General features: G+C 40.7%; 1 protein-coding gene across 1 annotated transcript; it reads left to right on the top strand.

The window, feature by feature from the left end:
* The first annotated feature begins 1017 nt into the window (after positions 1-1017).
* Positions 1018-24191, top strand: LOC146367284 (carboxyl-terminal PDZ ligand of neuronal nitric oxide synthase protein-like). The gene is made up of 10 exons (XM_084911824.1): positions 1018-1593; positions 2310-2381; positions 4469-4561; positions 4674-4732; positions 5553-5661; positions 11662-11791; positions 12246-12373; positions 18806-18967; positions 19956-20124; positions 20577-24191. Exons 1-10 carry the CDS (start codon positions 1489-1491, stop codon positions 21107-21109), a joined length of 1560 nt encoding a protein of 519 aa, XP_084767950.1. The 5' UTR covers positions 1018-1488; the 3' UTR covers positions 21110-24191.
* Positions 24192-26941: the final 2750 nt, after the last annotated feature.

Genomic DNA, 26941 nt, shown 5'->3' with positions numbered 1-26941 from the left:
CACACCTGTGACATGAATCTCTTGTGACTGTGGAGGCTGCCTTGAACTCCAGGCCGCCATCAAAAGATGGGTACAGTGTGGTCATAAAAGGATGGACATGGTCAGCAACATTACTCAGGGAGGCTTTGGTGTTTAAATAATGCTTATTTTGTACTAAGAAAATAAGAAAAGATCATTACACCCACACAAACAGCCTGAATCACTGGTATGAGGCAGGATGGAGCCACACTTTCATGTTGTTTACATCAAATTCTGTCCCTACCATCCAAATGTGGCAACAAAAATTAAGATTCATCAGACCGGGCAATAATTTTAGTATCTTCTGTTGTCTGACTTTGGTGAGCCTGTGTGAATTTTAGCCTCGGTTCCTGTTCTAGCTGACAGGAGTGGCACCCAGTGTGCTCTGCTGCTGCTCGCTGCTCTTCTGCATACCATACCTCAGTCATATGAGAGGTAATTTGAGTTAATGTTTTCTGTTTGTTTAAATTAATATCTGCTGGGACATCATAAGTTGTTGTTGTTGTTTTTTGTTTAGTTTTTTACAAAAAAAGAAACAGGTCAGTCTAATTTATTCAGCAAATATTGTTTTTTTCATCCAAGAATGTTTGTCTCTATGTGGCAAAATTTGAATTCCTGAATTCTGAAACTGCATAGCGAGAATTTTTATGTATTTTTACTTACTTACTTTGTCTAATCTATGTCCACATGGAAAATCATATATGTACATTTAACCCAAAAAATAGCCAGCTGGTCTCCTTAATAATCATGCTCTTTATAATGGTAAGAGTTAACTGATAAATAAATATCAACAGTGTGTCACCAGACGGTTAAAGGCATGTGTCGGGTTATTGATTGATTGATTGATTGGTTTTTCTGTAGGTGTTTGAGCTTCTCTGAAAATGCTGGCGACATGAATTGTCACTCTGAGGAGGCCACACAGCCCTGGAGAATCTCGAATCCACTAAACTGTCTTGAGGGTTTTGTTTGTTCCCTGTGATGCCGCTAGATGTCACACAACCAAACACCAGCAGCAGCTGCTGATAGAACCTACACGCCACTGAGTATTTCTCCATCTATTAGGTGTCATGCATCCAGTTTAATAGCTAGTACACGTGCAGACAGTGAGTCATTAATTAATTCTGAGGGAACTTGAAGAAAAAAAACGATCCAGTGTTGAGATCCGTGCGTCACCGGGTCCCCGGCGGTGGCGACGCGTACTGCTCCTCAGTCGTGCTTCGCTTCAACCCGGCTTTAAAAAAAACGGGCCAGTGAGACCGCTCACCGATCGCCGATTAACACATTAATTGAGCCCATCAACCAATCGTTCGGTCGCGACCGTGGCGCCTCGCCCACGGCATGACCTCCGGAGTGACGCGTCTCTCCGATGAGAGGGCGGAGGGAAGAGCGCCGGAGGAGATGCGCATATCTGCAGGTCTCTAGCGCTGTCGTAAAACAAGTGTCGGGAGCAAGTGAGCTAAAATTAAAGCGATGCCAGGAGTAACCAAGTACAATTTAGTGGATGACGCGCAAGATTTGAGGATCCCCATGCACAACGAGGAGGTGTTTAAGCATGGGGTGTGCTTCGAGGCAAAGGTAAGAACCCTCTGCAACAGATTGTACTTTCTGGGCAGCATTTCAGGCTTGAAGACCAGCGAGTCCTAATATGCTAAACACTGTTATGTGGGCTTCTTGGGTTTCAGATGTCGTCTTATATTTCTTTTTCTTTTTTTTCTTGCATAATTGTGTGTGTTAGTTTATTGTTGCGTCTTACGATCATGCAATAATTTTATATTTTATATTAAATTTCCCTTTATGACTTTGTCATTTTTTTAAATTCATTTTCATAATCTTGTTTCAAGGATAATACAAAGTTTTGGTTTAGTGCAGATGAATGAGACTGACTGCACTGTGGGAATTATGAACAGTTCTTTAAGTTTTACTGTTTTGTCTCTGGTCTGCACTAATAACATGATTTGGTCTGTAAAAAAATCACATAGTTTGTTCGGATGTGTTGTCCTCTTTGACCAACACTTATATAGCCAATTCATAATTTTATGTAATGTAAGACAGATAAAAACTGCAAATTGCCAAATCTGAGAAGGTAGAATCGACTATATTTGATATTTGCTTGAAAAAATAATGTGCAGTCTAATTTCAATTTTATACATAGTTGTCTGCTTATCCAAAACTGTGTAAAAAAAAATAAAAAATCAAACTGGACAGTGTGAGACAGTGTGTCATCCCAGCACTCCCCAAGTATTCACTTCCTTAACAATCCCGTCTTTAAACCTTTCTCTTATGTTTTGCAGTACATAGGCAGTTTGGAGGTGGGCCGCCCCGGGAGCCGAATGGAGATAGTTGCAGCAATGAGGAGAATCAGAGTAAGATTTCCCTGAAGCACACACACTTTGCCTCTTTGACAAAACCCACTTTGAAACACTGGTGACGTTCGCTGCACGTCTTTGTGCACGTTCCTCACAAGTTCCTTTCTCTGGGCTCGGCGTCCCCTCTTTACACATAAATGACCTGTCTGTGTAAAACTACACAGTGGGCAGATTCAGTGGGCCGTCAGGAGCAGTTTAAATCAGGGCAGGATTCGTAGGGCAGCTTGGATTTTCTGGCTGAGGAGAGACACGGCGCACAGGGATATGTTTGATGCCATCAGGGAAAAAAAACAACATCCTTCAAGCCTCCTTTCGTTATGATCATGCAAGGCCGCTGGAAACAACACGCGGCCTTGTCATTAAACATCACTGCAGTGTTACAGAGACACTCGGGGAGGAAAGGATTTAGCTGCTTGTCAGCTGTTGCATCTAATCTAACAACCAAGTTTATGGTGTCACTCAGAGATCAGCCGCCTCCCCGGTGACACCCAAGGAAAGACTTAATCCTGATCCAGCATCCCGTACAGTGGGCGATGCTGGTCATTTGATCACACTGGCAAAGATGTAGGGATGCTGTGTGTGTTTGGATTCCCCTTGTATTTTCAGGCATCCCAGTAGTGTGTGTGTGTGTGTTTGCACATTTTTAGAAAGTAGATTCTAAACTTGCTTTTATGCATTTTGGAGAAAATGACGGACACATTCAACAGAGCAGCTCAAATGGAGAAAAGAAAAGAGAGAAACCCACACAATGCACAAAGCAATCCAACCGCTGAAGGCTTTTCTCCTGCATTTTAGCTTTTATTTATCTGTGCTTAAGCAGACAATGTTAATTTACTACAAAGCTCCTATCTAAAAGACTGTGAAAGGCTTTGCTCTAAGTCTTTGAAACAAACTGATAATAAGAAGGCAAACGAGGCAAAAAGAGACAAATGATGAAAATACAATAAAACTGAAAAAAAAAAGATTGTAAATGTGTGTGGGATTAAGATGGATAACATAAAAGCAGGTTTGTAAAACGCTGGGGCTGTTTTTGAGCTCTGTTATCACACAGTAATTAATAGTCTCTGCTTCTGGGGGAGACAGACTGTGAATATTCAAAAGCTAACTTGTCCTTAAAGCACTCGCAGTGGCTCAGGGGGTAAGACGAGAGGTGAGGTTCCACAACCTGTAGCATTATTTGGTTAATTATTTTGTGAATTAGTTTCAGGCTCATGTGCGTGAAAACGTGGCGCGAACACTTCATCTCCCTCTGACAGCAGCGTGTGCGGAGATGGATGGTCCTGGTTTATGCAGAGCTGCATTAGCCTGGATTGCACACACACACACACACACACCACAGAGATCAATGTCCTTCACCTGAGCACCTGCATCCAGCATGCATGTGGGGAAAAAACTCACACAGCAACAACCAGATGCATTAACGGGACAAGACCAGATGACAAGGACGCAGGTCGCAGGCTTGCATGGTCAAACCTCTCTGGACTAAAATCAGCTCCGCCTCCAGTTTCTGATGAAACTAAGAGAAAGCTCTGTGTTCTCATATTTACACAAACCAAAGGAAACTTGACAGAGAATATCCAAGCCCGCTGCACACGCTGGGCAACTGTGTGTGTGCTGGAGAGTGATTTCATCAAACCTTATCTGATCAATTAATAATCTGATGTTGGACTTTGTGTTTTCAAAGCCAAACATGTTATTTCATACAAATCTTTCTGTTTTTTTGTTTTTTACCCTACATCCTATGACTGTAAGATTTGGAGGACACACTGTTAATCAAGCAGAGGGATGAAAGCGTCCCACACATGTCCGCCTCCCTCTGGGAAGTCAGCCTTTGAAAACTTAAAAAGCTCCCAGAAAGAGAAACTGACAGTTTCTCGATGTTTACGCCATCCCAGTTTTCCTCCAGGGAAGAAGACAGTGAAAAAAGATAGCTCCTCTCTGTGTGATCCCTCCGCTTCATAGAGCTCCATCTCTGCAGGACCATAAATATATTTAATGCGAGTCAGACCGAGTAGTACTGTAATCAGTTTTCTTTGATTCAACTTTTGGATTTGTTGTTTATTCTATCTAGTCTTCCTTCACAGTATGAATTCAAGTTGAAGAACATAAAGAAAAAGAAGGTCAACATTGTCGTATCTACTGACTTCGTCAAAGTGATTTTGCGCAAAAAGAGGAAGGTCGGTCTTGCACAACCACATATGATTTTTCCATTTACTTGTTTTCACACCTTGAATGACATCTTTGTTTTAAGTCACAGTTGTCAGCTGTGTGATTTTTGTCTTGCAACAGAGAAAAGGGTGGTCGTGGGACGACAATACCATCTTGGTGACACAGGATCCTATCTACAGGTGGGCCCTCTCGACTGTAACAAAGTGTACATGTCGCTCTGCTGGAATGTGTTTACATGCATCCAAAACACAACCTCTCTGTCAGGCTGTGCAACGAAAAGCTTCATTTTAGTACCCATCTCTTTAAGATGCACATCTCGAAAAGTCCAGACGTCTCATCCTCATTTGATGTGACAAAAGCTAAGAAATGCAGGCTCATATTTTAAGAGCTGCCATCATAAAACTTTGGTGAAAATGAAGTCTGTGTGTGGCTTTTAACTTTTCTCTCAGTGATCATTTTACTTGTCAGATCCAAAATCAGCATAAGTGATTTAACTTTATGTGATTTTTGATAGGGTTAAAAAATAAATCAGGACATTAGCAGGGCAGAGCAGCTGGTCCAAACATATTTCAGGTTTATATGGAAACTTTAAAGTTAAACTATAGTATGCGGTGTAGCGCTTGATACATTTGCTTGCATGTGAAAAATCCTCTGTTCAAGACCAGGAGGAAACACAAACCCAGCCTCAAGCTGGTGTTCTCCCAGTGCTGGTCCCAAGCCGGGATAAATTCTTCAGATGTTGTGAGTGCGTGAGAATCAGTTTTTCCCTATTTGGCTGAGACTTTCTAAGTGCAGCTCTGTATTACATAGTGATCTAAATAAGTCACAGAAGAAAGGCCTGGATTACAAAACAAGGTCTTTGAGGCTGTTTAGTGGCAGCGTTTTCTACTGAGGAAAAAAAGCTACATAGCAGGGAGAAAAATGAGCACTTTACATTAAAAACCAGCTCAATCAAACACCCAATTTAAAAAAAATTGACATGTTTTCTTGCCTCAACAGGATCTTTTACGTCTCACATGATGCTCAAGACTTAAAGATATTCAGTTATATAGCCAGAGACGGACAGAGCAACATTTTCCGCTGCAATGTGTTTAAGTCTAAGAGAAAGGTAAGCCTCACTGCTCACAGATCCCAAAACTACTGCAAACATAAATGACACAAACGTTATACAGCGAGGATGATTACAGAGACATTGAGTTACAATTGCCCCAGATAATCACTGGCTGGATTGCCTTTCATTACAATTTAGCCCTCTCCTCTCCTCTCTGGAGATAATGGTAATGTTAGCAACATTAACCATTAATATTTCTACTCCTGTTAACAGACGTTACTTTCAAAAATGACAATTAGCCACTGAGTCTCCATTTCCTTCATTTTCCTCACAAATGCACAAAAAGGGTTAGTTTGCATTATTTAAAGGCTGCTTTCAGAATATCTTCACCAGTTCACCTTGTTAGCAAATAGCTCTCTATGCTAACAATTTGGTCACTTTAGGAGGCTTGTAAACTCTCTGGCTCACAGTCTGATGAGGACAATGATACCATTTACCTGAAGATAGAGCTTCACAGAAATAAGGGAAGCAGCAAGCCAAACTCTATTCAGTGGAAACAGAATTAACCCTGCCAGGAACTCTGAAGCTCGCTACTTGGCATGCTGTTTGTTTACTCCAGAGATAAATGAAATGTTGACTTGACAGCTGCCGTTCGTTTGGACTTTTTTTTTTTTTTGGCCGTTCAGCTTGCTCGTCTTGTAGGCGCTGTGATGTCACGCGCTGAGTTTTGTGCTGATTAAACAAGATACAAACAGAATGTGTTAATCAGAGCACTGCTCAGAGGCTTGTAGGGGGATTATTTTCCTTTTTGTTAGAGGCAACATGTCGACTCTCTTTTTCCCAGTCTTCAATCTCTGTGAAAGGCTAAGTTGACATGAAAAAGACTGGATGGTTCTGTCCGTCTTCCCATCTAAAACCACCTCTGAGCGAATGACTGAAAGTATATTTTCCAGTGTTTTACTGTTTTAGCGATTCAGAAATAGACAAACATCTTTTGCAGATTTTTTTTTCTTTTTTAACATCAACAAAAGCACATTTATTTGCATTTCCAGTTCAGCTTCTGAAGCATCTGTTAATAGCGTTCATGTCTGTAATCTCAGGGATGTATAGCCATAGCGCGCACTTCTAGAATCAGACCCCATATGGCTGTGCTAGTAAATAAGTTATGAAAAATGAGAGGCGTGTTCTTCTCCACATATCTGCATATCAAGCAGCGTCAATTTTTCCTCCACGACAGAGACTGAGCATCACTGAGGTTGACTCCCATCCCTTCACCATGGATACCAGACAGACAGTGGCTTAGTGAAGCTGAATACTAATCGTTCTGGTGGGAAGCGAAAAGAAAAAGGGGCATTTTCGCTCCGCGCTTAAAGACATTTTCACTACAGCTGAACCAAATACACATCACAATGTTAGAGACATGGTCTGTGGTGCTTCTCTACCTTCTTGGGGCTGTTGAGCCTTATCTGGTTGTTGCAGGCCAAGCATGTGTGCTGAGTAGGAGGAGATGGACCAGCTGATAAGAGGAGATTTGATTTATTTTCATCACGGCATGTTGCAGCGTAGCAAAGCTTTGATGTCAGCTCGGTACACCAACACAGCCTTTTGTGCTCAGCCCTCGGAGGCCTGTCAGTTTAACCTGACAATTTTAATGAAGAATTAAATTCTGTATTGATTGAGAAATATGACGAATTTCCTTACAGTGTTTTTGCTTTTGCTGTTTTATATTGCTATTTCACTTGATTGAACTACTTTCAAGCTCAAGTTGCCTTGAAATTTAAAATGAATGCCTCGAGGCAGGATGGTCCTCTAGAGGCAGATATCAATAAATGCATTTCTGTGCCACTGTTCAATATGGAAAGCATCACCTGTAATGAGACTGGGGAAGGATACGGTGGATAAAGTTTAACTCCGGTGGTTTAAGGTTGCTGCCTCTGGACTGCATATTAAGGCTTTATGAAAAAAGAAATGCGAGGTTGAGCTGTAGATAGATAGATCTCCAGGCTTTCCAAAGGCTGCTTTTTCACTTGTTTTCACTCAGAGAAGTGTTGTTTTTTTGGTTTGTTGAGCCATCCAAAAATTAAAAAGACACATAACTCAAAGGATGAACCACTTTGTTATTAGCAGCCAGTTGCAAAACCCAAAACTTTAGCTGAATCTACTTAAAATACCAAACATAGCACAGTTTGACAGGCATGAAATTGTATTTTTGAAAAAAAAGCTTTCAAAGACCTATTAGCTGAAAACTTGTTATCTTGATATATTGGCATGAGGAAAAAATCTTTAGTAGAACAACATCTGAAAGTCATGTCTTTAAGAAGTAGAGAAGAAACCCAGGACAGGCCTGACAGAGGACCTGAGAGATGCATCTACACAGAGGAGGTCAGGAGAGAGGTGTAGACAGTGAGTGTCTACAGCAGTCTGTAAAACACGGTGGAGGCTCTGTCACAGTTTGTGACTGTGCTGTTGGAGAGCTTGTCAAAACTGATGGATTTATGAATGCAGAACAGCGCCATCGGGTGTCATTTTTCAACATGACACTGATCCCAAACGTGCTGCCAGTGCAGCAAAACAATGAATGGAAAAACATCGTGGATCATTATCAGTTATGGATTGGCCTCAACAGACTAACGAAGCAGTGTGAGAGCATGTTGACAGAGAACAGAACAAAAGGCAGAAACATCCAAAGAAGAGCTTTGAATGTCTGAAGAATACTTAAGGTAATTACAAGAAAGCTGCCTAAGAGAGTCCAGAGATGTATAAACTCTGTTTTTGCCTTTTATATCGTATTGCCATATATGGTTGCATTTTTCAAATTGCTGAACCTATTTCCCATTTTCCTGGAAAATATAACAAAAATGTTGTTTAAATTTTCCACCAATTTAATATTACAGTAGCATATCTTATCTATAGAATTTTAGCTAATCATAGGTTATCTCAAGTTTTACCTCCTCAGTCTCAGCATTACTGTTTGTTAACTCTGTAAAGCCTGAAACACTGATGATGTCGAAGTCGGAAAAACTCATGAATCAAATATTGACACATGACACTTGTTGCAGTTCTCCTCCTATTGAGCTAAACCACTTTGCAACCTTTTGGGGGTTTTTAATTAAAACTTACACTAAAACAGACAAATATGGACAGATGACAAATGCAGATCTGGCTCTGACAACCTAAACAAAAATCAAGAAAAAGAAGCATTAAGCTGTTTGTTCTTAAGACTAACAACAACATGTAAACTAACTATTTATTTAACTTGATGCTTTCCTCCGTATTCGATGTTTCACTATACACCAGATTTTGATCTGAATGTGCATCAGTGAAAACAGTTATACACAAGAAATCGTGAATATGACCATTTATCAGTTAATAATTAACTGAGAATAATATTCCTAATCATGGGCAGCACAGTGATGAGCACTGTTGGGTTCTTTCCGTGTACTCTCTTCCGGCTTCCTCCCACTCTCCCAGGACATGCTTACCCTAACAAGGATAAGCGGAAGAGAATGGATGGATGGATGGAATTTCTTTCGTTTTTGATGCCAGCATGTACATTTGTACTTGCTTGATTTTTATTTTTCTATTCAAAGAGGCTTATTGTAGGCCAATCATTTCACTTCCCACATTCGTGGCGTTTCACATCATTCAGAGCTAAGTGTGTCATACAGGGAGTGCAGAATTATTAGGCAAATGAGTATTTTGTCCACATCATCCTCTTCATGCATGTTGTCTTACTCCAAGCTGTATAGGCTCGAAAGCCTACTACCAATTAAGCATATTAGGTGATGTGCATCTCTGTAATGAGAAGGGGTGTGGTCTAATGACATCAACACCCTATATCAGGTGTGCATAATTATTAGGCAACGTCCTTTCCTTTGGCAAAATGGGTCAAAAGAAGGACTTGACAGGCTCAGAAAAGTCTAAAATAGTGAGATATCTTGCAGAGGGATGCAGCAGTCTCAAAATTGCAAAGCTTCTGAAGCGTGATCATCGAACAATCAAGCGTTTCATTCAAAATAGTCAACAGGGTCGCAAGAAGCGTGTGGAAAAACCAAGGCGCAAAATAACTGCCCATGAACTGAGAAAAGTCAAGCGTGCAGCTGCCAAGATGCCACTTGCCACCAGTTTGGCCATATTTCAGAGCTGCAACATCACTGGAGTGCCCAAAAGCACAAGGTGTGCAATACTCAGAGACATGGCCAAGGTAAGAAAGGCTGAAAGACGACCACCACTGAACAAGACACACAAGCTGAAACGTCAAGACTGGGCCAAGAAATATCTCAAGACTGATTTTTCTAAGGTTTTATGAACTGATGAAATGAGAGTGAGTCTTGATGGGCCAGATGGATGGGCCTGTGGCTGGATTGGTAAAGGGCAGAGAGCTCCAGTCCGACTCAGACGCCAGCAAGGTGGAGGTGGAGTACTGGTTTGGGCTGGTATCATCAAAGATGAGCTTGTGGGGCCTTTTCGGGTTGAGGATGAAGTCAAGCTCAACTCCCAGTCCTACTGCCAGTTTCTGGAAGACACCTTCTTCAAGCAGTGGTACAGGAAGAAGTCTGCATCCTTCAAGAAAAACATGATTTTCATGCAGGACAACGCTCCATCACACGTGTCCAAGTACTCCACAGCGTGGCTGGCAAGAAAGGGTATAAAAGAAGAAAAACTAATGACATGGCCACCTTGTTCACCTGATCTGAACCCCATTGAGAACCTGTGGTCCATCATCAAATGTGAGATTTACAAGGAGGGAAAACAGTACACCTCTCTGAACAGTGTCTGGGAGGCTGTGGTTGCTGCTGCACGCAATGTTGATGGTGAACAGATCAAAACACTGACAGAATCCATGGATGGCAGGCTTTTGAGTGTCCTTGCAAAGAAAGGTGGCTATATTGGTCGCTGATTTGTTTTTGTTTTGTTTTTGAATGTCAGAAATGTATATTTGTGAATGTGGAGATGTTATATTGGTTTCACTGGTAAAAATAAATGATTGAAATGGGTATATATTTGTTTTTTGTTAAGTTGCCTAATAATTATGCACAGTAATAGTCACCTGCACACACAGATATCCCCCTAAAATAGCTAAAACTAAAAACAAACTAAAAACTACTTCCAAAAACATTCAGCTTTGATATTAATGAGTTTTTTGGGTTCATTGAGAACATGGTTGTTGTTCAATAATAAAATTATTCCTCAAAAATACAACTTGCCTAATAATTCTGCACTCCCTATATTTCAATTGTTTCAATATGCAACCCTTTCCAGCTAACTGTGGAGATAAAACAAAGAGATTACAGTAAAATAGTCGACATTTTTCACTGTTTTTGAGGATCAACCGAGGGTTAATACTGTGTAATTTTTTCTGTAACTCTCTGGGCGTCTCTCCTCCTGTGTATAATTAGGGTTTGTAATTAGTGGAAAAATCAAGTTTTAGGACATGCTTGTAAATGTCAGGGTTAATCTCTAATGGCTTTTTCTTCAGATCAGATCCTAACCCTAGCACAGTTACCAAACATTTAAGACGAGTTGTAGTTCTTACTGTAACGCCATTCCTGCGACCCAACTAAAAAGATCTTAGTAGTTAATATTTGTGTCTAATTCAAATATAATTGAACCTCCTATACTAAAAACGGCTTAATCTTCACTCTGCCATCAAATTTACTTGCTCCTGAAATACACCAATCATCGCTGTGACAGCAGCATGTATACAAAAGAGACACACAAGGACAAGCAGCTCAAGTCCTCCCAGCATTTGCTGTCCTAATTTGTTTTCTTTCTCCTCCCCCTGCCTTCACCTCCTGCTTTGCCCCAACATTCCCTTTCCTCCTCCTGCTTGCATTTTTCATCTTCTCTCTCGTTACCTGTGCACAATGTTCATATACTCGCTCTCTCTGTATTCGCTTTTCTTCCTGTGCAACTCCTCTGGGGCCTCATTTTCTCCCCGACTGTGTACTTTCATTTGTGCATCCACCCTCGTTGGCCTCCTGCTGCTGTTCTCTCAAAACTTCAACACACACACACACCATCTTCTTGGTGTCTCCACCCCACCCCCTCTCACAGTCTCAGGCCATGAGGATTGTGCGGACAGTGGGTCAGGCGTTTGATGTGTGTCACCAGCTGACCCTGCAACAGAAAGACGACGAGCAGGAGGATGAGGAGGGGAAGGCGGAGGAGCTGCAGGCGGTGCCAGGTGACTCACACAGACAAACACAAACACACAAATCTGCATCCGCAAAACCACTCCCTTCTCTCTCACGTCTTCCCGTTCTGCTTCTGTCACACAACACAACGCACACAACGCCCCCCCGCCCAGGCCTGCGACTCCTGTTTCTCTCGCTTTCTCTGTTATACAAGCTAAAACTCGGAGTGAGGCAGAATCAAACAGTGGCAGTTGAGCACACCTCTGTGTGAAAAGATGTCATTATCCTCCTCCATTTTTTTTCAACTTGCCACATTGAATGTTGAAGCTGCAAATTGGTTTTGGTTAGTTGTGCGAGCCCACTGATCAAAGCCCTTTTTTGTGTGGGCTGCTGCCAGCCGACACTGTTGCTGTCACTGCCTCTAGATATGTTGCAAACTTTAAAGCACAATTTATTTTTTTTTATAAAGCATGACAATCCATCCTGTGCATCTGGTCTCTGCAGCAAAGAAGAGGTTTGCATTGTCAGAGGAGACAGACCTTGAAGCCACTACAGAGGAGAGCATTGAGTGTGTCTCCTCATCAGACCCGGAGAAGAGTAAAAAGGACGAGGCTCTTGGTAATGATGGAAAGGTACTGTTGCCCTTCATCATTTCAGCATCGCTTTATGAAACATGGAAACACAGAAATCCTGCAGGGAGATGATATAGGCACACTTACATTTTATTTATGGATGGGTATGGCACATGGGTGGGTTTCCCATGATGCACTGAGCGTTTCTCCTTCAGTCATCTCCTGTATTTATACACCAAGTTGCATTTAGTCCATTTAATTTTTAGTAATTCATTTTAAACTCTGGCTCTTTCCCAATGTGTGTCTTTTGCTCTGTCTTCCTCCTCTCATCCCCAACCGGTCATGGTAGATGGCCCCCCTCCCTGAGTCTGGTTGTGCTGGGGGTTTCTTCCTGTTAAAAGGAAGGTTTTGTCATGGACTGACCGTGTAAAGCAGGCAAGATAGGACCCAAACGTAGACTCACAGAGGCAAAACTGAACTCAAAAACACACCTTTAATGCTGGACGGCAGAAAATGCAAAACTAACTAAACTTAGAATATGCATGAAACTAAACAGGCAGGTAGACAGAGCACACAGCAGGGAATGAGGGAGAACACGACAGTGAACAGAGGGAAGGCTTAAATACACAAGGAATGACAAGGGAACAGAAAACACATGGGGAACACAGCTGAGACGAATTAGACACAACGAGACCAGGGAAGCAAAAACTAAACACACTGAACATGGAACGCACGTCTTTTACAATAAAACAGGAAACATGAGCTTGACAGAGGTGTGGAGGAAAGGCAGACGAGAGGTAGCGAGGGAACACGAGAGCGATATGACGAGCTGGAGAAACACAGATAAACATGATAGGCGGGGGGAACATAGAATGAAACACAAGGAGGGAAACCAGACAAGGACTCACACAAACACAGACACACAGTGGACAAAGACACAAGGGGGAATCTAATAACCAAGGAACTAAACAGGGAATATGAGAAAATATAAAACAGACTAAGACTATTATTGAACCTAAAACATAATACAAAATATCACTAAAACAAAAGAAACTCAAAATGCTGGGTCAAAGGGACCCAGAACCATGACAGGTTTTCCTTCACGCTCATAGACAGCTGAGGTGTTCTCTTTTCTCTTTTTATGGTCTCTGCCTTGCAGTGTAAAGCATCTTTAGGTGAGAGTTTAGGAGGTGTATAAATAAAATTGAAATGAACACAGCAACTATAATAAAGAACTATAAGTGAATAATTTTTACTATTAATAAACAATTATTTTGTCTTGTAAGCATTTCATTAGGATTACTGTTAGAAAAATAACCAAGGGCAAGTTACCTATAGTAATCTACACTATACTACTATTATAATAATGCTTATGTGGCTCTGGGTGGAGCTTTCTCAAATTTCTGAATATAGCCCAGGATGTTATAGGAAGTCATGTTTAGATATGACACATTTAAAATAGTATGTAGTATCATATTGTATATGTAGGCAGTTTTTTTCACAGATCTTATACTCTTGAAGTCAGGTAACCACAAAATATGATCTTTAAATCAGAATGTGCAGGACAAAAAAGGGACTTTTTCTCCTATTTTGTACCTTAGTTTAGTTAAAATAAGTCAAGCACGTTCCCATCCTTCAAGTTTCATTGTTAAAAATACCAACATATCTTTAATTTTTCACTTGCCATGCAGGTATACCTCTGGTTTTTGGTTCCATTGTCTATAGCTTTAAATGCCAATGAGCTGCTTCAGGCCATGACATATTCTAGAAAACCGCTCTCCTGTTTTTCTGTAAAACCTTTTTTCATTGATACCAACGGGGCATTTTCATTTCTTGAAAAATCAAGCCAACTGCAGTTCCTCTTGGTGCCACTGGAGGCTACAGCATAAAAAACATGTTTACAGACTGGTACAGCGTGTTTTGTCCCTGGATAGTTTCCCCCTAGAAAGTGTGAGTGTGGTAAAAAAAAAACATTTTTTTAAAATTATGACTCATTCGTTTTGATTATTGATTTAGGAGCATGGTTTTGTTGATTGACAGGTGTCCTGACACAGTAACATTTTTTAGGCTTCGTCCACTATTTAGAGTTATTAAAATGAACTCTTCACTGAGTCTCATGTTGAAGTGTTTTTGGAGGATTTTTAATGGACTAATCCGATATTAATATTATGCCTTGCTGTGTGATACCGACCATCCGATACGTTTGTGCTTCAGTTTTGGAGAATAAAAGTCTAATATTTCATTAGTCTATTACATAGCACTAATTAACAGATATGTGGGGGACACACATGTGTCCCAGCAGACTAAACCACAAACTAAGCCTCCAAACTAGATAGTTATACAAGCAAGGTATCTATTTACAGTTAAATATTTACGGTTAATTTACAGCATGAAAGTAAATACAAGGGAATTATATGAAAGGAAGCAAATTTGACATCAGTGTCTCAAAGACAAAAGTAAAAGCACTAATTAGCAGATATTTGTGTCTCTGCATCGCAGCCATACAGTTTATGAATGTGGCTTACTACCCAAGTAAAGGAAAAAGTACATTTTTAGCTGGTAAATTTGCACTGCGCCCTCTCATATAAGGTAAAATAAAAGAAAAAACAACTGGACAATGGCCAAAACGCCAAGAAAATAAAGCTTCAAAATGCATCCAGTACCAAAGTGTGATGTCACTGTGGTTACATCCATGTTTTAGAAGAACTGGTCTGAGATATTTAGGAGTGAGCAGAAGCAATTTGTGCATGTTAACTATGGGTAGGAGTGGCTGTACCTCTGGTTTCCTCCAGAAATGTTGATTAGTTAATCGGCTATAAATTATCCTTAAGTTTGAATATGAATGCAAATTAACTGATGACCAGAGTCGACGCCACCTCAAGCCCGGTGTCCATCCACCCATTTGTTAATCCTGAATTAGGTTACCAAAATATATAAATGGGATTTAAAAAAAGTCAAAAATATTGTATTATTCAGTGCTTCCTGGAGTCCCACAGCTCACAGATGGGTAGTTTGCTAATTTTAAAGTTTGTCCTCGTAAAAGCTCAAAAGAAGATCAGAAAACGGCTCAGAGCTCAGAGGGATGTGCGGTCTTGTAAGCAATCATGTCTTTAAGGGTTGCTTGTGAAGAAGGGCTCTTCAATATTGATAGGATCATATGGTTTATTGATGAAATCACAGCCAGGATTTCTAAGTGCTGCTCTGCTCGTCCTGTGATGTCGGACAAGCCACTCTCTGCTATCTGCCTGTCTGCTCATTTTCCCACCGAATCTCTGAGGAACTGTCAGCTTTATTACTCACAAGAGAAAACCGGTGTTGTTCTGGCGAGGTGTTAATTGGTTCGAATTGAACAGTTAAGTCTAATTGCACAATGACCCGAGAACAAGGCAATTTAAGCGTCATAGTTTTTGCGTTATTCATTTTCCTGCAGCATTTCATCAGGTCTCACGTGCAACCTGTCTCAGTCCTGTGTTTGTAATCTGAAGGTCAAGTGTCCTTCACAGTGAAGTGTTAATCACAATGGAGTCCAACATATTGATTTCCCATCTTTTTCTTGACAGATAAGACTTTCATGTCAACAATTCCTGCTGTAGCACTCTAGCATAATCGTGTGAGTCATTCACCCCAGCAGCAGCGGCCCATACAGTCAATACACATCTATTTATAGAAACCCTAATTAAAGCACTGCTTTCACAATTGGATTCAAGAATATTAGACATTTTTTTTATTCTTATTGGACTAAGGTCATTTCTTTACAGTATAATTATCATGCTTATGTTAAAAAAATGCCAGTCTAGATATTAGACTTTGATTTATCACAGTGCCTCACACACTTCAGGATAATTCCATCTTCAGCTCTAAAATGTTGGTAAATTTCATGCCTGTCGTCAGGACCTCAAAGAAAAAATCAAACACCAAGTAGTAGAGAGTTTACAGAAGAACAGCCAACACTACAGAATTCTCCATCAGCAGCAACTTCAACAGAATAGCGTTTATTGATTTTTATTTGCTGTGAAATACAGTTCCCACTTTGATATTTTCTTCATTTATGCAACTTGACGGGGTAGATATTGCATTGATCGCTTTCCCGCTCGCTCCAGGCTTGCTGCACTTCACTCTACCTGCCTGCACTTCAGCAGCATTGAGCAGTAAAAGTGGATTCACATTATACACACATTTTAAGAGAGCATCACAAAATTCCTTGTAGACACCCTAAGCATCAAGCAGTGAGGATATCTAAGAAACCATCTGTGGATTTCTCCATTGGGATGAAAGCACACAGGCTCCTTGCTGTCAGTGCAGCATCTCTTTGCATTTTCCTCCCTGAGGAGCTCAGACTGGCAAAGAGAGGCTTTCAAACCACTGCTGTAGACATGCTTTTATACATACAAACTTTCATATATTTTTGCTTTCTGCTATTAGTCACGTAGGATTGTGGGTTTTGCTGCCTTATACTTTGTTCTCTGTCTGTGGCCAAGCTCTGTTTCTTCCTGATGTCAGGGACTAATGCCGACTTAAGCCTACAGCACATCCGCTTAACACAGGTTGGTTATTCGTGTCCGGAAAGAAACCAGAGTGTCAACTTACCAGTGTGCCTCATATAATGTGGCATATTGGATAAAAGCTAAAGCCAATTCATGGGCAGACCAATATTATCGGCTGATATCCGGTGTTTAAGTCTGACGTCATTAGCCGTTTCCGGGTCCAAACTCCGCTTCAGGTCCCAAAGTCAAACAAACACTGTGGCATCACTGAGAGTTACAAACTGTATAAATTCTTTCATCTTTAATAAAATAATCAGTGTTGCTGCTTTACCAGGTGTAACAATTAAGTTTAAAATCCAGGCATCCATGAAAACAGAATTTATGAAGTTTAATGGAGTTAGATGTTAGCAGGGCGTTAGCGCGCTAGTTTCCACCCAAACATAATATACTATTGTCTGACTGAGTGATTTCTGAAAAAATTAAAACGTACAGCTCTGCTATCACTTCCAACATAAATGAAGACAGGAAACTAAACAGCAGCAACGTTTGGAGGGTTACTGAACTTGTAGCTGGTATATAATGATGTGCTACGTGGTGGCTAGCTATGGCTAGCATAATATAAACACATTAGCACAGTGAAGCTGGAGGATGAACGCTAACTTTGTTTCCACTAAACGGTCCAATCTTCAGTCAGGAGAACAACTGAGATAATTCATCCACAATACGAGGTTAGTCGTTAATATATTGCTGCCTGGGCTGGGCTGTAGTTATCTGTCTGTGAAGGTTCTCAGTCATCCAGGTCATCGTTCAAAGATGGTTGTTTACAGTGGATATTGATAGCTTCTTTCACTCCTCTTTCAAAGGTTTTAAAAACACAACCGCTTTAATAACCGAAGAGTAGTTCCAGACAATTACACTGTTGTCTAACTATCTCTCTTCTATTAATGTATTAGTGTAATACAACCAAGGTATGTGGGATCCACTTGGACAGGCAACCAGGTAGCAAACTGGACATTGTCTAAAACATCATTGATAAGATAAGATAACCTTTATTAGTCCCACACGTGGGAAATTTGTTTTGTTACAGCAGAAAGTGGACAGTGCAAAGTTATATAGCAAAAATTAGTGAACACTGGAATAGAATAAGATACTGTACACAACTGTAATTGAAGACAGTATATAGCATAAACAAAGCAAGCATAATGAAAGAGCTGTCCCCGACACACACGGGGGTGTTGAGGTGGCAGATTTTTAAATCACCAAATATTGTTTCGCTGTCGGTTTTAAAACTCCTACATCAGTCAGATTCTGACAGATTCAGTCATTTAAAAGCAATCTCACTTAAATGTGATGTATAACACTGCTGGATCATTTGTCCATGATTTTGTTAAAACCTACTGCTCTATTTCACGATCTCAGATAAGCATAACAGCGTTTACTTATTTCAGGAGTCCTCTTCGTGCCCTTCAGGTTTTGTATATTCCAGCTCTGTCCCTTTGAGTGTTTTTCACGAGTCACTAATAAAAAATCACTTCCATAAAGGATAGAGCTGTGCAGCTTCAATCATAGCTCCTCCTGTGAGACTCATCTCTCCTCACTCCTCCATCCTCTGGGTGTATTTTAGGATTTGAGACATCCTCCATGAGGATGCTGAGATGGATTTCCAGTTCACAGGTAGGAGGACAGAGGGAACTGAGAGGCACATAACAGAGGAATCAAAAGAGCTACTTTGGTTGCCGTTGTCCGATTGTATTCTTTTCTTGGGAAACGTTGATTTGATCCCGAGTGTGTGTGTACTCCTATATGTCTCTCGGTCAGGAAAAGCCAAAATAAGTCTATAATTGCCTACTCCTACAAAAATACTGTGTAGTCTGATCCCAGCATAGTGGTTGTCAAAGTTTGTAGATAGCAGTCTTTATGTGTGTAGTGAATGACTAGTGAAAGTGCTTCAACTCAGCTTGTAGAAGTAGTGGAGCCTAAATCACCATCATTTTATTATTCATTATAGGTATCTGATGACCCGTCTCTTCTGCTGAGCTCGCCCATCCTTGGAGCATCTGTGCTGGCTCATGCTGCAGCAGGGGGATCCTGCTCTGCAGAGCACCAGGTCCACTTCCTTCAGAAACAACTGCAGCAGCAGGAACAACAGGCACTAGCAGCTTCAGCGCAGGTAATTTTCCCCTTCTGGAACCTCAAAGAAGATATTTTCACCTTTTAAGTTTGTGTGAGTCTCTTCATGGGAAAATGTGTTCATGGAAAATTTTACCGTAGTGCAAACTTTCACAACAGCAGTTTTGAGTATAGCAGCTGTTTATGTGTGTTTGCCTGTCTGTGGACAGATCTTGTCAGCGCGATGGTGTTGAAACCACGCGAGGTAGAACCATTAAAACGTCACGGAAGTGCAGTCGAGATCGAAATGAAGCTTGCATTTAAAAAGGGGTGTGTTCCGACCCATGAGTGCTGAGTAAATGAAGCTAAAAATATCCACAAGTATTTTTAAAGCAGGTGATCTCATGCCACTGTGACGCTATCGCACAATTTTTTTCTTCTCCTCCTTTTTGTGATGAAACTCTCACTAACTGTATCGATGCACACAGGGGTTTTTTTTCTTTTTTGTGCACTGAATCATCAGCTGTGATGCATTTAATAAAAAATCACAAGCCTTGAAGAATTCACCGTGTGCCTGTGTGCATACCAGCATCAGTTGTTTTAACCCTTTAAAGCCGAAACCCTGAAATAATTGGCAAAAAAATGTAATTTGTTGAAAGTGGAGTTGTTATTGAACCTTCTGGACATTTTTTTAAAGAAAAAGATTTGCATTTATGAGTTTTCATTCTGGGTTATGTAGAATTGTATGTCTAAAATATGATCTGCTTGATGTTACGGGGTTAAAATATGCTCAATAATTAAATGAAATGTGCTTTGCTTAATGTAACTGAGCAAAGGCTGTTTGACACAAAATTTCCTGATCACATAAAAAAAGGCTAATTATCAAAACCTCCCAGGAAACAGGACATGAGTATCTGTATTTATGATTATGAAATTCACAGAGCGCTTTCAGACACTAAACCTTTACATAAACTTTGAACAGTTTCAGGTAACACTGAATATGCCCGGGCAGTGGCATTTAAAAGTTGTATGTCTGTGTGTGTGTTTAGGTAAATGTTTTGCAGGAACAGCTGTCGGTGGAGTTGTGTGCTCGGACTGAAGCCCAGGTCAGAGTGCAGAGGCTGCTGCAGCAGAACACAGACCTGCTGCAGCACATTTCCCTGTTGGTCAAACAGATCCAGGAGCTGGAGCTCAAAGCTGCGGGCCAGTTAACATCCAGTGAGGGGCTAATACACTTTTGTAATTGACTTTCCACTCAGATCATTTTCTCCTTTAAAGTGTAGTGTAGATTTTTATTTGGCTGCCTTTAATCTTCCTGTTTACCTCCGTTCTGATCTGTAAAAAAAATCATCAAATTCTCCCTATTTTTCTTTACTTTTAATTAGTTTCTTTCTTTCCCATTGCGCTCATGTTCTTGTACTCCGTTTTCTCTCCTACTTCTGGCACACAGTTAATTATACTATGACAGCCCTCTTAGAGGGTACCGCTCCCCGTTCTCCCGTTCCAGCACAGACGTCATCCCACTCTTTGTAATCTCAGCTTTGACCAGTCCCCTCTTCTTACATGGTCTGCATCTCTGTTTATATGTGATAATGAAATATCTTTTGTGCTTTGCTTAATCCATTATAAATATGTCATATTTGATCTCTTCTCATTTCTGTTTTCCACAGTGGGTTCCCAGGACAGTCTTCTGGAGATCACATTTCGTGCAAAGCCTCCCGGCGTTCCTCATGAACCCCCCACCCCTTCCTCATCTACAGGCCTGTTAGCAGCTCAGTCCCAGCTTCAGATTAGCAATAGTGCCTGGGTCTCTGTCCTGCCCGGGTCCTGCTCTCCAGGCACCACGGGCGCTGACACCATCCCCTCGGGGCTTAACAGCAGCGGAGTTAGGCTTGAGTGCTTCCGCTTTACTTCCCGAGCGGCAGACAGCCAGGAACAGGGACAGGACACAGGGGAGACTCCCAGCGACGGGGCCCCCGATGAAAGCTCGCTGCTGGGGGAGCAGGTCCTGGGAGCCCTGGAGTTGCTTCGTTTCAGGGAATCTGGGATTGGATCAGAGTACGAGTCAAACACAGATGAGAGCGATGACCGGGACAGCTGGGGTCAGGGGGAGGGAGCGGGGGCCGACGGAGGAGCCCGACTTTTAAATGTGCTGAATGCAGAGAGTCTGCCAGACTGCTTGGGAGATGAAATGGCTGTTTAGTGGTGCTGTGAAAGCTGCACTAGGCAACTTTGAATCTATGTAAAAGCCCAATGGGAAATAAGTAAAATTCAGAATCTGAAATTATCTGTATAATGTGACAGAAAACTGCATAATCTGCAGGAATAAATTACTTGTCACGCTCACTCACCGCTGTCCTGGCAAAAGTTTGACATTTTTTGCCCTTTTGATTTGCACAGCTTAAGAAAATGTCCGTCTGGTTCACTGGTAGCTCTGTGGATTGTTATTTCTTGCTATTATGTAGTTAATATGTCACACTTCTGCAACACAGAAAAATGTAATGCATTACTTTAGAATCCGTGACACCCAACTAGGGCAGTAATATGATAATAATAATAATAATAATAATAATAATAATAATAATAATAATAATAATAGCAGAAACGTCTTAGAATCATTGAGCATGCTGTTTGCAAATCATCCATATTTTTGTTAATCCTTGGTAACTGCTATATAATAAATTTAGACATCATAATGTCTAAAGCCATGCTAGCTGCTCTATGAGGGTGAGCTAAATGCTATGCTAATATGCACACAAATGCTGTGTCAAAAATTGCTGTACTTCCATAATTACACGTGATCATTTGAGTACATGTTCAGAGTGCACTATAAGTACCCAGCTGATGGACTCAAAAAGTTGAGTGTGGAAAACTACAGTTTTCAGTTAAAGTCGTTTAGAATGGAAGGGACTAAGCCAAACACTGCCTGAAAAGTGGAGGTAACTGAGTAGTTTCTCATGCATAAACTGCACCAAACAATTGTGAGTGAAGACTAGTCTGATTTTTCCATGCTCGCTTGACACAGCATGTGAAACCAGTATAAAGTTCAAAATGAATTTTTTTTTTCACTTTTTTTTTATTGTTTCCTAGACTTTCAAAACCTGTAGATTTTTAAAAAAAAATGGATTTCATCTATCCGTTTTTGTTTATTTTCCATTAATTTTTAACTAAAAGATGTCAAAATGGGTCTCTTATTTCAAGTACTGTGGTTTAGTGAAAATGGAAATAGATTAATAGCCATTGGTAGCACACTAGTAAAATTCGAATTCTTCTAGGTTTTAAAGAAACTGTTGATCCGTCACGGTCCACACAGCTTTATCGCCACAGGCCAAATACAGAAAAGGTGCTCGCGTTACTGGAGGGGGGCAGGTTTCACTGGCTTCCTGGACAGTTTGCGCCTTGAGGCTTGTGTAGCCCTGCTGAGCAAGTGTTTTCCCCTCATGGTCGAGAGGTTTGCTGATTAAGAATTTCATGGAAAATACTGTGTTTTTCATTTGCAGTTTGTGCACCAGAAACTGTTCATTAAACAAGATTTTTCTGACAGTGAAGTTGAAAAAGCCCCATTGTTCAATATTGATTGTGTGGCGTTTTTTTGTGTGCAAGCGGTGTGGGAAAAGCCTGCATCTTTATCCGGCGTTTTCCACACTGCGTCACAAATTTGGTAGAAACATTAGTGCTGATGCTAGCTAGCAAGCTGAAAGTGGCATTCTCTGACCTAAGCACTTATATTTGGCACTGTGTGATGTTTAAGTGCTAAACTGTCATCTTCCAATAGAATAATATGTGATTAGAGACTCGAAGGATTGGTGTTCACAAAATGTGGCAGCTAGCATGACAGTTGCACTAAAATGCTAATCTGTGCACAACTTGCCATGTTCAAGCAGTTAAAATCCATATGTTATGACAGTATGTACATAGTGTATTTCATGTGAGCATATGTTTAAATTCAACCTGAGGCACAGGGGCAATTCTTTAGTGTGTTATCATGTTCACAAATTTAACAAGTAGCTTTTAGCTATTATGTTAGCTAATAACTAGCTAAGTTAAACAGTTGAGGCAGGAATAATGTGACTTGTTTATTTCAAGCAGTTGTTCATAAATTTGCCAATTTCTACAAGTTAATATTAATTTTTCAGATTACATTTTTATCAAATCAACACTACATACATGAAGTAACATTACGTACTGTAATCCTCAAAACTAAAATGTACCTTCTGTTTCTCGGCTTCAGTGCAGTGGGACATTTAGCACAGTGCAGCTTCATTCAAACCCTATTAGTCAGTACAAGTGCTGTGGTGTTGCAGGCTGTCTGAAAATCTCTGCTGCGTGTGTGTTTGATGATTGTTGTAATGTTTGGCTCCTTGCCTCTGAGAGCCACTCACACGGCTTTTTACACTGTGGTTTGATGACATGTCCAGCATGGACACAGTCATTTTTGCTGTTTTTTCATTACCGTCAAGAAAGAAAAAAGTCTGTTTAAACGTGTTGACATAGTTGGCTTTCTTGGGGGGGTTTGAGTGGGGACCTTGCTAACCCTCGCTGTGACACTCATCTGTAATCTCATATAAGAAATGGGTTTAATAAGCAGCTATACCTCTGAAAGTATGACCTTTTTTTTCTGTACATTGTACACAGTAAAGTCTGATTAACTTAGCAATTCTATATATATTCAGCATGATTTTGTTCATAATGGTCTTCGTTCTAATTATGTAGTTAAAGATGATTTTCTCATTTGATTATTCTGTGTGTCAGAGGTGCACATGTCACCGGGCAGGTGCTGCTACAGTCTTGTCTATGCTGTTAAAAACTGTAGTCGCTCCATACTGTAGGGATAATTCATTAATGCCGTATTGCGGCAGTGATAACCTGCTGTGTCACTGTTGCGACACCCTTTAAAGAAATTGTTTTGAAAATGACCTCAAAGTACAAATTCCAAAAAATATGTGATCTAAAAGACTTCTGGACGCTTTCATATTCTTGCAGCCAGCTGCCGCACCGGCTCCATCACGCTGACTGTGAGCCAGCTCTTTAAATCACTGGATTGGGGATGTGTTTTTGAGTTCTTTCCAAAATCAATTAATCTCGTCTTGGCCCTACTCCCTCCCCCATCCTCTCCTCTCCTCACCTTCCTTTCCTCTCTTCCCTGAAGCTTATCACCCTGCTCCGTCAGTCTCTTAACATTTCTCTTCAAGGTTATGTCTGTTCACAAGAAGTGTGCTGAAAATGAAAGTGCACTTACATCGATGTTTCTCCTCGTGGAATTAAATGCCCTTTCTCAAATGCCATCGGTTGTCATGTGTGTCCTCTTCGTTTGGTGAAACTTACAAATTGCTGAAATGTATCCAGGGCTGCTTCAAACCTAAATATGTCCCTAACATAATAATAAGCCGCATCAGTTTCTGGGCTGACCTTTTAGAAATGTTTTCCTCGTTAGTATTTCCAAATGCTTGAGAAAATGAGATGTGGTCCTTCGTGAGGCCGATGGCCCCCTATTATCGTTAGAGACACACCAGCTGTGGTCGTTAAACAGGGTCAGCTCCCATTAAGCACACTGCAGACAGAAGCAGCTTGATGTAAGCAGATAAGGTAGAAAATATGAATAACGTTAGCCATTACCCTCCCACATCCTGCCACGTTACCCTGCAGCGCCGGTAGTGCAGCTGCTGCTGACACAGATAGTGGGTGGCCTCCAGGATTTGGTCTCTACTTTCATTTGGTTGATTATACTGTAAAGAAAAAATGGTCTGCAGTGTTATTCTTTTCACACACACCCCTTCTGAATCCTTTCAGTCCCTTTCTCTGAACTCTGGAGGTGAAATGGATTGAAAAGCAGTTTTACTTTGTGTGCAGTGTTGTATTTATCCCTTAGTTTTGGTCTTTTGAGACAGACTGGGATGAAAATATCAGCCCAGATTGAAGTATCTCAATGACACTGCCAACAAAGCTTTAACGCACTCAGTGAAATATCTGAGAGTTTCAAAAACTGAACGGCATAATTTGTTATAGGAATTCACGTTTCCTCGATATTGACAACTACTGATTGGCAATCCATCCAGGCTCTCACCCCATAACGGCTGAGATAGGCTTTCCACCCCTGTGACTCTGAATTTAGTAAGCAACAGAAAGTTTTGCAAGTTAGACTCACTTTTATTTTGTAGTTTGTGAGTTAAATGTTGCTGGATGGACTGCCACGAATTTCACTACATTTATGCTCCCCACAGGAAGAATACTGAGCAATAAAAATTCCTCCAGAGCATTCGTCCCTTGAGGTCACAGTCTACTTGTTTTTGGACTTGTAGTCAGACATTTGGGCCAGCTTTGTTGTGCTTTAATCAGCCAACCAGAAGCAAGAGGTAGATCTGAGGGAGAACCAAAAGTTTTTACATGCCAATCACAGGGTAGCCTCACCCTAATGCTGCTTTAGCATCTATTTACTGTGACTGTTTAGTATTAAATAGTGACGTCATTTTCTCACATTTATAAGAGAAAGGACTTTTTTTGCACTTCTTTCAGAGTTCACTCTGTTGGATGTTATTAAGAATGTGAATTTAAGGCTTTTTTGCACTGGCTTCTCTTTTCAGCTCCAAAAGCATCTTTTGTGTACAGTCTTTGTTCCAGTGGCTGAAATGTATACATTACCTGCTTAATGTTTACAATTTGTTCTAGTACTCCAACCACATGCAGTGAATCTTTGCATTGCCACGTTTCTCTGTTGTGATGTGAAATAAGTGTATCAAAGGAAAACAGTTGAGCTTTTAAAATTAGTTTTGATCATGTTAGCATGTAGCTCAAGCCCCTGCAATACCTTCGCTCCTCACTAAGAACCAGAATCAGAAAAGATAAAGTACGAATATTCCTCACCTGTTTTTTTTTCCAGTGCATCATTGCATTAGTCATTATTCGTTCCGATTAAATGCACCATCTGGGTGATATTTGTGCCCTCCTACAGATGTGAGTAGCTCCATGAGCCATCGCTGTGCGTCATGTATCCATGGATACCTGAGGCAGTTGGCAGTGTTTCCATCTTTTATTCCCTCTCTCACTCACTTCCTGAAGAATAGCTCAAACCCTGTGACCCCATCATGGTCAAGTTCCACACTGAAAGGCTGTCAAACAGAAGAATCTGCTTTGACTCATGAAAGGAACACGTGAGATATACTTGATGGAGCTAGCAACTAGTTACTAAGATCATAACCCTGTGAGGGTTTTTTAGGGCCCGAGCACTAAAAGTGTGAAGGCCAAATTGTATCTGCTCTCCTTATTATCATTACTTGGTCAAATGAATCGCCTTTTTGAGGGTCTGAAGACACTTGAAAGCGCATGAAATTTTGCCCACACGTCAGGCCTGATGAAAATCCACGTATGGAGAGGACGAAATGGCTCCACAGCGTCACCTATGAAAGTATGAACCAGCACACAGACTGAGCTATTTGAATGAAATTTCTAACAGCGATCCAACAACCCACGATGTACGAAAGGTCAATGAGACCTATGATCCAAACATGACAGGAAGTCCACCGTTTTTACTTTACTATGCCATTTTGGAGATTTGCTGATGTTATACCTTTTCAAATTCCTCCTTGGGATTTTATCAAATGAACTTCACATTTCAATCTAAACCAAAGACGCTGGTGAATATAAATGGCAAAGCTTTTGAGGTTTTGCTGAAGCGCGTGTCCGCAGGATCATTTTGATCATTTGCCATGAAATTTTAATTTGCTATCTTTCACACATACATTATCCAGTCTGGATCAAACTTCTCTAGTGCATCATATTTCATACATGAGTTTTTGAGGCTTCTACGTCATCAGTGTGATTTTTCTTTCCCACCAAAAAACTGAAATAAACTGCATAGTACACTTTTAAGGAATATATTCCCCCCCCAAAAAAAGCCTGATTTAGGAAATCAGAATCAGAGAGACTTTATTAATCCCATAGGGAAATTGAGTTGTCATACCAACTAATATACAACAAACATCAAACACTGATATAAAATGAAGTCTAGAAACAAAGACATTGATAGATAAATATTAAA

This window comes from Perissodus microlepis, chromosome 18, assembly GCF_051167445.1.
Source record: "Perissodus microlepis isolate ML-2025 ecotype Zambia chromosome 18, ASM5116744v1, whole genome shotgun sequence".
Classification (NCBI taxonomy): Eukaryota; Metazoa; Chordata; class Actinopteri; order Cichliformes; family Cichlidae; genus Perissodus; species Perissodus microlepis.
This window is presented reverse-complemented; position numbering and strand designations above follow the sequence as displayed.

What these genes read in the sequence shown, in the direction of transcription:
- LOC146367284 (XM_084911824.1), top strand. Translation starts at nt 1,489, where the DNA reads ATGCCAGGAGTAACCAAGTACAATTTAGTGGATGACGCGCAAGATTTG. An exon ending in TGTTTAAGTCTAAGAGAAAG is followed by an intron (nt 5,662 to 11,661) that starts GTAAGCCTCACT and finishes CCCCTCTCACAG; the next exon opens with TCTCAGGCCATGAGGATTGT. An exon ending in CACTAGCAGCTTCAGCGCAG is followed by an intron (nt 18,968 to 19,955) that starts GTAATTTTCCCC and finishes GTGTGTGTTTAG; the next exon opens with GTAAATGTTTTGCAGGAACA.